Source organism: Squalius cephalus (assembly GCF_949319135.1).
Source record: "Squalius cephalus genome assembly, chromosome: 21".
NCBI classification, from domain to species: Eukaryota; Metazoa; Chordata; class Actinopteri; order Cypriniformes; family Leuciscidae; genus Squalius; species Squalius cephalus.
In genome coordinates, this window is record NC_137142.1 from 624,639 (window position 1) to 637,392 (window position 12,754).

A 12,754-nucleotide genomic window follows, 5' to 3' on the forward strand; every position below is an offset into this window, starting at 1 on the left:
CTCTGTTCTGCGGCTGCAGGGTTTGTGAGAACGCACAAAACTCCTTGAAGAAGTTCACCTGCGGGTGAGAGAGGAGACGGGGTGAGCCCCTGCCGCGCGCGCGCGTGTGTGTGTGTGTGTGTGTGTGTGTGAGTGTGTGTGTAGTACCAGCTCTCTCCTCTTGTCGTCCTCCGTGGCTTCATCCGTCAGCTGAGCGAACACCTCCGTCAGAAACTTCTCATCCTCCTGAAACACACACACACACACACACACACACACACTGCTGACTGTTTCTACAGGCTTAAACGCATCATCATTTCTGTTATGAGGAGAATATTGCTTCATAATAATGTTTTTTAATGTCTCTTCTGCTCACCAAGGCTGTGTTTATTTGATTAAAAATACAACAAAAAAACACAGTAATATTGTGAAATATTATTATAATGTAAATCATCTGTTCTCTATGTGAATATACAGTAAAGTGTAATTTATTCCTGTGATCAAAGCTGAATGTTCAGCATCATTACTCCAGTCTTCAGTGTCACATGATCCTCCAGAAATCACTCTAATATGAGGATCTGATGATCAAGAAACATTTATGATTATTATCAGTGTTGAAAACTGTTGTGTACAATTTTTGTTTAGGATTCTTTGATGAATTGAAAGTTCAAAAGAAAAGCATTTATATGAAATAAAATCTTTTGTAACATTATAAACGTCTTTACTGGAGTGATTTCTGAAGGATCATGTGACACAGAAGACAGGAGTAATGATGCTGAAATATCACAGGAATAACTGGCTCTATATGTCCACTCAGAACACAGCAGTTTTCCTCTGGAGTCCCCCCCCCCGCACACACACACACACACACACACACACACACACACACACAGATGCGCACCTGCAGCATGCTGACGATCTCCACCTTGTTGAAGAAGATGAAGGAGGAGAGCGTGGACAGGAAGTTCTCCTCGAACACGGAGGGCGTGGGCAGGATGATGTCCTGGATGTACTGCACGCGGTAGGTCTGGTGGATCTTCTGCCGCAGCTCAGAGTCGGTGATGGGGATGACCTCGCGGAAGCGGGCGGTGTGTGTGAGGAACTCGCGGTGTCTCCGCGGCTGGGCCAGCGCCGGCTCGTACTCCAGACAGCCCACCACGTCCATGATGCAGTCGTCCGAGAACAGCACCTCGAACAGCGACGCCTTGTTGAGGAACAGCACGCCGCGCACGATCTCGTACAGGTGGTGCAGCGCCTGCGGGACACACACACACACACACGTCAGGCAGCTGCGCACGCGTGTGTGTGTGTGTGTGTGCTGCGCGCGTGTGTGCACTGTTAGGTCCTCTGTGTGTGTGTGTGTGTGTGTGTGTGTGTGTGTGTGTGTGTGTGTGTGTGTGTGTGTGTGTGTGTGTGTGTGTGTGTGCACTGTTAGGTCCTCTGTGTGGGTGTGTGTGTGTGTGTGTGTGTGTGTGTGTGTGTGTGTGCGCGCACTGTTAGGTCCTCTGTGTGTGTGTGTGTGTGTGTGTGTGTGTGTGTGTACTGTTAGGTCCTCTGTGTGGGACAGGAATGTTTCTACAGCAGAACTCTAGTGTGTCACATGACCTCCACCTGAGAATATCTATACACCTTATTCTGCAACGCGGAAGTAAACACGATGACGCACTTCCTGCTGTGTCAGACTCCCGCTCCGCTAGCCGGCTGCTAAGACACACAGAACACTATTAAACAGCGTGATGGCTAATGCCTCTCACACTCGCGGTGTGTGTAACACTGGGGTTAGGGTTAGTGGCCGGACATCTCATGAGAACATGTTCAGTCACTGTGTGCTGGGAGTAGACGGTCTTCGCCGCGCGGCGTTTCTCTAACTCCACCTCTGCATGTGCTGTGAGTCCGGGCTGCTTATGGGAACGTGCATCACTTCACCAGATTTATAATAATCTATAGGCCTACGCCGACACAGGAGAACACATCACTGATTCTGAATATGCAAACTGCTCATTCAGCGCCACTTCAGAAGTGTAAACCCTCATGAGCTTGTGTGTCTAGATGTCCACGTTATTGTTCAATAAATGACAGAGGCTGTAATATTTCTAACGTAAAGAAGAGGCCAGATATTAGACAGATGATCTCGCGAGGTGGAATTTTGCCGCTATGACGTTAAACGGTTAATGCAACAGATACACTGTTAACTATATGACTAAATCATAAAAATAACAAGCGACTCGCATTGCCAGCGTGTTCACGCAGGGCTGTGACGGTATGGGATTTTTTCTTACCGCGGTGAAGAAGCAAAAAAAATCACGGTTTGGCAGTTAACCGACACCACCCCCCACCACACCCCCCCTCCCAAAAAAAATCACCCGCAGCAAAGACAGCGTCGGCACTCGGCAGCATTGACGGCAAAATAGGCTACAGAATATTTCGTTCTGTATTGACAGGTGCAATATAAAATCGATAATATTTTTTTAATTACATTTATATCCACATTTATGTCAAAACCTTAACTTTCAAACATCAAAATGTAATTTATTAATATGTATTCATGTCAAAATGACATACAAACATCTTTTCCTATTCTATTTTGCCAGGAAACGCTTCCAACAGGCTTGCGTGTCGCGTGAAAAATAGGCATCAGTTCTATTTCTGGCATGCACGCGTTTTCAGCGCGTCTCACGCTCTCAAGCTCTAACCTGTTAACATGGGAGCCGAAATAAAAACGGACACGCCACGCAGCCAGTGTGTCGCCGACCTAAGGTAGGTGTGCTGCACTTTAGTCCTGCAAACGCCACAGGACGGTTAATTTTTCTAAGATGTGGTCTAGTTATTGGTTAGTGGTATTTCCTCACGAGACGGATACTTCTGTGCGCCTTGTCCAAATTCACCGGCTTCCCCTTAACTGTCACCTGCCTCAAAGGCGACACAGTATTTGGCTTAGACACTAGATTCGTGGCTATTTTTTTAATCATTCGGCTAGCGCCGTCAACTGTTATTTCCTATACCATATAAGAGAGATCGCTACTTGCAATTAAAATCTAACTCCAACTGTTTACGTTATGCTTGTCTTTTATTCCTGTGTTTGTTTGTATTTAATTGAACATTATCTGTAAACATCACAAAACCTAGCAGTTAATTAATAATAATCGGACACACACAAAAAAATAAATCCCCCATAGGCTATGTTTAAGGACTGTCCCTCGACTCCCTCCCTTGCACAGGAAGCGTTTTTTTTTTCTCCAGAAGCCCTTGAACATGGGACTCGCAGAATACTAGGGCTGGGTATTGACACAAATTTCACAATTCGATTCGATTTCGATTCACAAGCTTGCAATTCGATTCGATTTCGATTACGATTCGATTCGATTCAATATCGATTATTTTAGATATCAGGTACAATACATTGCAAATTTTCTCAAGGAAAACAAATCTCTTAACTATTATTGTAAACTATGGGAGTCAGTTGTAGCCTATAGCCTTCATTAGCCAACTATAATATTGGTAAAAAAATAACTGATTTGTATACAAACACTTAAAATACACTTTTATTTATTTTTATAATAATAAAGTTATATGAAATTATATACAAATTTTAATGGTGGCTGTCATAAAAAACTTTCCAGATATATTCAAACATGCATTAAATATTGAAGAACATTAAAAAGTATAATGAATATGTAATATGGTGCATATATTTAACAAAATGCTCCTCTCTAGAGTTAATTTTTCTAGCTGACTAACGAGTTAATGGTCACTGGATATGGTTTTTTCTTAGGAAATGACGTTACATGACATTGTTTACTGACGTCTTTCCACGGTTGAAACACTGATGATTGAGCGATTCTATGTGACATGATACGGACTTCGATAAGTTGTACTCTATCTTTTAACACACTTTCAGATGCTCATTCATGTTTATTTCGCGCTGTAACTGGTATTAAGGCGGAAGAGAAGATCACGTGCGCTCCGCGCTGCTGCTTCTCGCCAGAGCGATCTCACGCCACAGCACCAAAAACGGTATTTATGTTTTTGAATTTCGTAAGAAAATGGACGTAATTTGAAATCTGAGACTTTGTTTCATATCAATAATAACAAAGCACAAAGATTATTGCGATTTATTGGATGGGATGCTCGAAACAATGTTCCATTCATTCATCAACTGAAAACAGGATTACTAATCGATTCTTGGGATTTAAGAATCGATATCGGTTCGTAAAAATGAGAATCGATTAAAATCGAGAAATCGATCTTTTTTACCCAGCCCTACAGAATACAGTAAATTATAAGCAAAATATTAATGTGTTTATAGTTCATATCACACACCATATGCACTCCTGTAACTTTCAGCAAAAAAAAAAAAAAAAAAAAAAAAAAACAAAGTGCGGTGATGACCTCACACCGCGGTAGGCATCTCATCAACGCGATATTGCGGTGATGCGGTTATCGTCACACCCCTACACGCATCACAATAATGCTTTAAGCAAAGCCGACGAGCTTGCAGGGCAGATCACATGGTGCCTCACGTCCACATTCAGTCCTGCGGGATTATGGGTAGCACACAGATCTTGCAGGCATTAGTTACGCTATATGTCACACCGTAACTGTGCAGACGACGCCAGTCTGTGTGTAGTCCATATTAGAAGTTATCTAGTCAGCCAAACTACACAGTCCACGCACAACTGCGGGTTCACAATACAACTACAGTTAGCAGAAGTGGCGGACCGGAAATCAACACATTATATTTAGAAATGGCGGCGCCCGCGTGAAGAATAAGGTGGACAGGGTGTGTTACCATTTCTGGCAAAGGATGTATGGTATATATGAGTGCGCCGAGCAGAAATCTGCAGGAGATAGAGCTGGGCGGTTCACACCGAATACTGGTGTTTATTGTTGTTATGATATGAATGTTTAATATACCGCAATACCAGTGTGTGTCTCTTAAACAGTGCTGGGAACACGACGCTGTGAGCGGGTCTTTCACTGCTCACCGGAGAGGCTCAGTGTGTGTGCTACTGTGACGGTTAAACTAGAACTGATCGCTGTCTAACTATATTACAGTGTTTCCCATACACTGGTTCACAATATCAACTCTGTGTTTTGGAAAATCTATCAGTGTTGGCATTGACATCGCTGAATACACATGAGCACTGCTCGTTTCACATCTAAACGCGGCGGGTGTTCTTATATGAGCGTGTCTGGAGGGAACTGACGGTCTTCAGAAATTTTTATTGAATGTTTCTTTATCGTTCCTGATAAAGCAGCGTTTATGAGCGCCTCCTGCTGGACCTCTTTGTAAAACCTGCAAACCTGTATTAATCCTAGAGTTTGTTTTTCTACAATATTCACTCATGACAGTAAAACAGGGCATTCTTAGCCAATCTACTGCAGTATTTCCTCTCAATCAGGAGAACATGTGGTTAACACCCAGTCATGCTTGAAAAAACAAAACCTGTCATATACGTGAAACCGGTATAACTTCGACAGATGCGGTGATGTGGACTAGCGGCCAGCACTAGCGGAGGAAGCTCGGCTGTGCGGTAAAGTGTGATGATGCGTGAAGTGAAAGCGTAACTGGCCTGTCGGTGGTGTGAGTCCTCGCAGGAGCGGAAGAGCAGCAGCAGCTTGCGGATGAACCCTGAGCTCAGCAGAGCTAGCGCTAGCTTCTCGCGGCGCACGGGCGAGGACAGCACGGACGTCACCAGCTCCGCGATCTCCTCCAGATGCTCCGGCTCGCAGGCCGGCAGGTCCAGCACATGAGCCGACTCCAGGTCCTCCAAACGCTCCTCCTCAGACTCATCCATCGGGTCCTGCGTGATCTCCACCGACGGGTCTTTGCCCTGCACCTGCGCACACACACACACACACACACGTCAACAACAGCAGAGCCTCAGTATCAGTGACCACGGGGCTTACCTACTTGTTAAAGCCCCCCTGTAGTCAAAAATGTTATCCTTAAAACTCATCTTTGATCACCAAAATGACATATTTACATGTTTTTTCCTTGTCTTCATGCCTTATAATATCTTGAATGTAACTCGACACCCTTGCCTCATTTAGTATACGCAGCTCTATGAATATGCAAATGAGCCAGGGATCCTGAGTGATCTCCATTGACGGGTCTTTGCCCTGCACACCAAACACGTCAACAAGAGCCGACTGCCGTATGAGCGACTGATTAGTCCTCACCTACTGTTAAAGTTGTCTATGTGTCTATGTGGTGTTTTTAATCTGCTTTAAGACAAACCATGCGTAAATTCATAAGTCGACACCATTGCGGAGTAGCGATGTGACGGTGAAGATATTTTCCCCGAACTGGCGCTGATTTAAAAGCGAAAGTAAAATGCGCGCGTGTCGGAGCAGAACAGAGCGAGCGGTTTCAGTTCACTCCTATGGAAAAACACTGTTCTGCTCCGACACGCGCGCATTTTACTTTCGCTTTTAAATCGGCGCCAATTCGGGGCGGACTGCTTGAATGGTGAGTTCATAAGACTATTATTCTTAACACAACAACAAAACAGCACAATGACAAATTCGCTTAAATAGGCGCTTTTACAGCAAATGTTCCGCCATCATCTTCAGCTCCTCGCTCTCGTGATTAACGAGACCTGACTCTGCTGATGATCTGATCACGAGTTATTAAGCAGACACCGTTCAGGTTTTTATTGTAGTGTCTGTTCTCTAACTGAACTAAATGATTTTATATTGAAAATAGAAAAAATCTAATCAAATCGACGGTGCGCGGTGGGCAAGTGATGTAACCGGTGTTGCTTCTGAACACCAGTAACACGTGTCGTAGCGACAGCATTGCTGAGTATTTCCTCCTTAAAACTGCAGTGAACCAAAGACAGTCTCAAACACACGCTTCGAAATCGCTGGTGTTTCTGACGTCACACACTACCTTGTAACCAATCAGATCAACGTGTGATCGTCAACCAGTGGATCTCTGAGCTGAGTGAGAGAGTGGAGGCGGGGCTCATTCGCATATTCATAGAACCACGAATACTAAATGAGGCAAGGGTGTCGAGTTACATTCAAGATATTTTAAGGCATGAAGACATTTAAGGGATGAAATTGACTACAGGGGGACTTTAAGATAAACTAGTCTATGTTGAGGTGTTTGTTCTAGAGGCCAACCGATTAATCGGGCCGATTTTTGGCATTTTTTTATGATTCAGCATCCGCAGATTAGGGCGATTAATATTCAGGCGCATCCGCGGGCAGCTAAGCATGATGAGGGACCCGAGACACTGCCCCTTCGCTGTAGGAAGATCACAGTCCCGCTCTGCCTGCTAAGTCTCTGAAGAGGACTACCGGGAAACTTCCCAAGAAACGATAATGTTCCTGTTTCTAAGCCTTTCCTATTTAAATATCGAAGCACACGTAGACTGGAAAGTACCCGCATCTCTCAGTTTGGTACTCGTGTGTGTGTGTGTGTGTGTGTGTGTGTGTGTGTGTGTGTGTGTGTGTGTGTGTGTGTGTGGCAACACACATCCAGATCGCCACGTCTCAGAGGGAATAGTAAACTCTTTTATATCTTCCTGAGCATAAGAGGACACATTCACACTTGGGCCATATCGAGTTCACGATATTTCGATATGTTTTTAATAAGCAATATAGAATGAGAATGTAGAATATTAAATGTACAAGTAAGTGATTACTTACTATTTATTTTATTTATGTAAGTTTTTGTCCACTAAAACTTTATTTCTTTTCATCTAAAAGTTTATTTGACAGTCTAGATTTTTGATGACCTGTAATGTCCAATTAATATTTAACGTATACAGAATTGTTTTATACAAGTGCTCTGATTGGAGAGGCTTGTGTTTAATTAAATGTTAATAAATGTCTAATTTAAGCAATTTTCTTTATTACTTCTTATTAACAGTTAGATTTTATGAGATGAAGAAAAAAAAGAAAAGGGAATTCGGCCAAAAACAAATCGGCATCATATATCAGCCATCGATTTCTAAGCATCGGCCAGAGAAACACCATATCGGTCGACCTCTGGTTTGGTCTTCGTTCACGTCGTCTTGTGCGATCACTTATGGAAGGCTGTTCAAACAAATTATGGAATTCATTTTGTACCGAAAAAAGGGTTATCTGCTTTATACAATACATGTCTCTGTCTCTAGTTGTGTTTTTGAGTCATGCATACATTACTCTCAGTGATCATCATTCTGAACTGCATTTTACAGATAATAAACAGTGGTTACATTTCTTCTCCATAAGGGAAGAGGACAGAGAGGACGACAGTCTCATGGCAATCGGGATGAAGTGGCCAAATCCCATTTAAGTTTCATTCGGATTCAGATTCAGTTTAAATCTTTCCTGATTCGTTCAATAGAACATGTAAACACTTTAAAACATGAGGTGTGACGCAGGGAAGGAGAGATGGTGTGCGTGATCACAGTTAGCAGAAAACACGTCGTTGCTGAATATCTTAAAAGAAGAGTTGAAAGACTAGACGCAAGTCACGCAAGATGTTCTGTTGAAGAAAGTGATGAGGAGGATCAGTGGCATATACACACGCACATCATCCTGATCACTTTTTTAAAAACTAAATTATTAACTTTTTTACAACAGAAATTAACCATCACCGAACTTACTTAAGCTGGACTGTGACGCTATTTTCTTCTGGAAACAAACTTTGTTGTAGGCTATTATTTTCCTGTTCTCTCTGTAAAGCTGCTTTGAAATGATCAGTACTGTAAGAAGCGCAGTATTAATGAAGCTGACTGGACTTTACTCAGACCTCATGTAAACACTGTGTCATCATGTAAATGAACGAACCTGACAGATCTTCTCCCAGATCTCGTCACAGCCGGCTTTCTCTTGGAAACTCAGGGCCAGGTCGTAGTTCTCCGCTTCGGACCACACGATGAGCGTGTCCTGAGGGGTCAAAGGTCACAGGGCTCAGGCAGGGTTAGGAGAGATGTCTATTTAACACTCAGATGGAAGCGAGCTGAATCTGAAAGCATGAGGATCGTGTACCTGCTGTTTCTGATACGCAGTGCTGGTGATGATCTTGGACTCCAGCAGCAGTGACCCTACACACACACACACACACAGAGAGAGAGAGAGATCAGCTCGGGGTCACGTGATGATGATGATGATGGTGGTGGTGGTGGTGAAGAGGCTCGTACCGTCGGACTCTGCGGTGACCGTGAGCGAGGTCTCCTCGTCGGAGCAGCACACATGCCCCGTGCCCCGGTCCTCCCACTGCCGGTCCTCGTTCAGCGTGTACAGCTTCACTCTCCTCCGGGTGTCGCTCATCTTCACTAGCTCAAACCTCTCCGACACTAGCAGTCCTGGCGCATATTCACCTCACTAAACTAGCACTGTCTGCCCTCGCATCCACACAGCCGGGAACTACACATCCTACCGCACTAAACCACCAGTTTACCTCACTAAACCACCTTACCCTGTGGAAACCACCCGACGAGACTAGATCAACGGTCTAATTAGGTCTAACCACTCGCTTTAATATCTCCAATCGTTCATCTTAAGCTCACGAAATCAGTAGAATGAGCCAAACCTCAGAGTTTCAGCCTCGCGATTCTCAGACTCTCGCGTGAACGGTCTACGGTCTCGTTGAACTGTGTTTGGCTCTCGGTTACGGCTCTGAATGAGCGTTAATCGGGTCGGGTCGTTTAAATGTTTACGTGAATGTCCGTCTATCCGCCGATCGCCGCCATCTTGTGTGTCTTTCACTTCATCGTCGCTCGTCTGATGATGGCGCGGGGTTTCCGCACACGGGCTACGGAAGCCGCGGCAGGACACGCTCACGCGCAGCCGTACTGCAGTCACCATGGTTACCACAGTCAATCAGCGGACACTGCTCGATTCCCAAAACTCAATTCCTCTTAGAATTCTAAGTTTATATTTCGCAGTTCTGACTTGTCGCTCGCAATTCTGGTTACAACTCACAATTCTGATCCTCTTTTTTGATCTTATGTCTCATAATTCTCACTTTCTTTCTCGAAATTTGGAAATTTTCCCCATTGAATTTTGAGTTTATATTTCGCAATTTTTGTTCTCGAAATTGAAAGAAAAAAGTCAGCATTATTTTGAGATGAGGTTAAAGTCGCAATTACCTTTTTAATTATTTTTTACTTCCATGTCGCCTACAACTCTGTTGAAGAATATCAGAGTCAGTGACAGTAGGCTATCATTTTAATCACTTTCAGAACAATTTTTGTCCAGCTGACAATTATATATTATATAAATACACACACAGACACACACAGTTGTAATTGTAATGATTTATCCCCCATTGCAAATGAGGTTTGTTGGCAATATTTACAGACTTTCAGATGTTTGCGATGAACAAATCAAGCAAAAGCAATTGAAATAGCTCAACAAAACAAATGTTTCAAGTGGTTTCCCCAAAAAAAATGAAAATGCAACTTTTATTGACTTCTGCAGTTTAAAAATGGTTCAGCCCCTTGAATAGACTCCCTCAGAACAGCCCAGATCTGCAGAACAGGTGTTGTCTCACTAATCAAGGGCTTCATTAGCGGCACCAGGTGTGCTTGAGCTAGAACACATGAAACATCTGAACTGGTGAGGTTTGTTGAGTGTCACGTTTGAATGAATGAAAAAGAATGGTCCAAAAGGTTAAGAGAAGATATCATCGCCCTTCTCAAACAAGGAACAGGATATTAAAAGATAGCAAAGGCACTAAGTGTTCCTAGAGACACCGTTGGACGCATAGTTTGCATGTTTAAAGTTAAAAGAACAGTGGTACACTCCCTGGACGGGGCAGAAGAAGGAAGCGATCCAGAAGCGTGAGGAAGGAGAGATGGAGTCACTGAAGTATCAGGAGATCCTGGGAGAAAACATCATGCCGTCAGTGAGGAAGCTGGAGCTCGGACCTTCAACAGGACAATGATCCCAAGCATTCCTCAGATTCCTCAAGGCTTGGTTGCAGAAGAAGTCCTGGGAGATACAGTGGCTTCACAGTCTCCTGACTCGAACCCCATTGAACATCTCTGGTGGGATTTGAAGAAGGTCAAGAATATCCCTGAACTGGAGGCCATTGCTCATGAGGAACGGGCTCAGACTCCTCAGACACAGAAGCTGCTGTCTTACACATCTCGCTTCAGCCGCTCAGGACAGCAGAAGGGTGTTTGACTGAGTACTGCAGATGCTGGCCGTGAAGGGGATGAATAACTGACTGCAGAACTCATTAAAAGTTGCACTTTCAGTTAAATTTGGAGAAACCACTTGAAACATTTGTGTTGAGCTATTTCAAATACCTTTGTTTGATTTGTTCAATGGAAACAGCTGCAAGTTTGTAAATTTTGCAAATAAATCTTATTTGCAATGGAGGCTGATTTGCAATATATAATATTTAATACATGTAAGACATGGCACACCGGCTGATTTAGCCTTTTAAAGCACAATCTCAGTGACAAATATAGGACATGATATCATGCACATGTGTAATACCAGAGCCCAAATGGCCATCAGAGATGTAAGAGTAACTGTGGATAATGCAAAGAAAAATCTGGCAATTTTTTTGGGGGAAAAAAATCTTTGCATTTATTTAGAATGCTGTAAGTAACATTTACAATCAAAAACTATTAAGTCTGATTCACATGAAATGATATATGTGTGGTCAAGTGTTTTAACCGATAAATATGCATATCGCTGCTCTACTGGTCACTTTTAAAGATGTGATCTCTTCAGAGCCTGTCACACTTTTAAACAGAACCCACCTCAATATTCTCTACAGAGGGAATCATAATACATGTATCTAATGTTTAGTTTAAAATACTATTTTTAATGCTCTATATATCGTTAGATCCACGCTGCTCATAGTGGGAAACGCTGTTGGCTGTTGTGTGACAGTAAACCTGGATGGGAGACTCCTGGGACACCAGGTCACAGCTGGAGGAGGTGTGAGTGAGGCCAGCAGGGGGCGCTGCTCACCCTGGGGTCTGTGTGGGTCTTCACCAGTGACGGGGACACTATACTGTCGAAGAGCACCGTCCTTCAGATGAGACGTTATAAACCGAGATCCTGACTCTCTGTGGTCATTAAAAATCCCATGGCACTCCTCGTGAGAGTCGGGGTGTAACCCATTAACATTTGCCCAGTGGCCTCTGTCCATTAACACTGATTGATTGTCCATTCATTAAAAGTTGGATCTGTCCATCATGGCCTCCTAATCATCCCCATATACTGATGGCCTCATCACTGTCTCCTCTCCTGTGTGTGTGTGGTGTGTGTGTGTGGTGTGTGTGTGTGTGTGTGTGTGTGTGTGGTGTGTGTGTGTGTGTGTGTGTGTGGTGTGTGTGTGTGTGTGGTGTGTGTGTGTGTGTGTGTGTGTGTGTGTGTGTTCTAGCTGCACACTGGTGTTGGTTGAGGAGATTCCCCCTTCCATGTAAAGCGCTTTGAGTAACCCAGAAAAGCGCTATATGAATGTAACAAATTATTATTATTATTAAAGCGCTGTTTCTTTTCTTTTCTTCATTTTTAAAAGGCTCATCAAATATTATAATGTGGCTTGATACACAGTCTAATGGTCTAACAAAATTTTAAACATCTTTTGCTGTACCAATTTTATGAGCCTTACACTTTCTATTTGAGCCAGTGCAAATGAATAAATAAAGTTATTTAAAGGGACACTTCACCGATTGGCATTAAGCTTTGTATCAGTAGAAACCCGGTAGTATTTTGGAATGATGTGCTTCCCTCCCTCATGTCCCCCTGAGACCAGAGATTTCTGTATTGTGTGTCTGGATAAAAACCTCTGATGATGCAAAAATCATCA

The 12,754-nt window shown here is 43.4% G+C and overlaps 1 protein-coding gene across 2 annotated transcripts in view; it reads right to left on the bottom strand.

Annotated features, from left to right (window-relative positions):
• ppp4r3b (protein phosphatase 4, regulatory subunit 3B) overlaps positions 1 to 9,710 on the bottom strand; it is a 34,638-nt gene extending 24,928 nt beyond the window's left edge. Inside the window, exons 1-7 of one of the 2 annotated variants that reach the window (XM_079855715.1) lie at positions 9,120 to 9,710; positions 8,968 to 9,023; positions 8,767 to 8,865; positions 5,553 to 5,819; positions 881 to 1,234; positions 148 to 225; positions 1 to 58 (exon numbers count right to left, since the gene is read on the bottom strand). The exon at positions 1 to 58 is cut by the window's left edge and continues 59 nt beyond it. In XM_079855715.1, coding sequence (XP_079711841.1) covers positions 1 to 58; positions 148 to 225; positions 881 to 1,234; positions 5,553 to 5,819; positions 8,767 to 8,865; positions 8,968 to 9,023; positions 9,120 to 9,249 — 1,042 coding nt within the window. In that variant the 5' untranslated portion in view covers positions 9,250 to 9,710. Of the gene's footprint in view, positions 59 to 147; positions 260 to 860; positions 1,235 to 5,552; positions 5,820 to 8,766; positions 8,866 to 8,967; positions 9,024 to 9,119 lie in introns of both variants that reach the window. The other variant, XM_079855714.1, reaches the window with a different exon arrangement.
• Between the last annotated feature and the right edge of the window lie 3,044 nt (positions 9,711 to 12,754).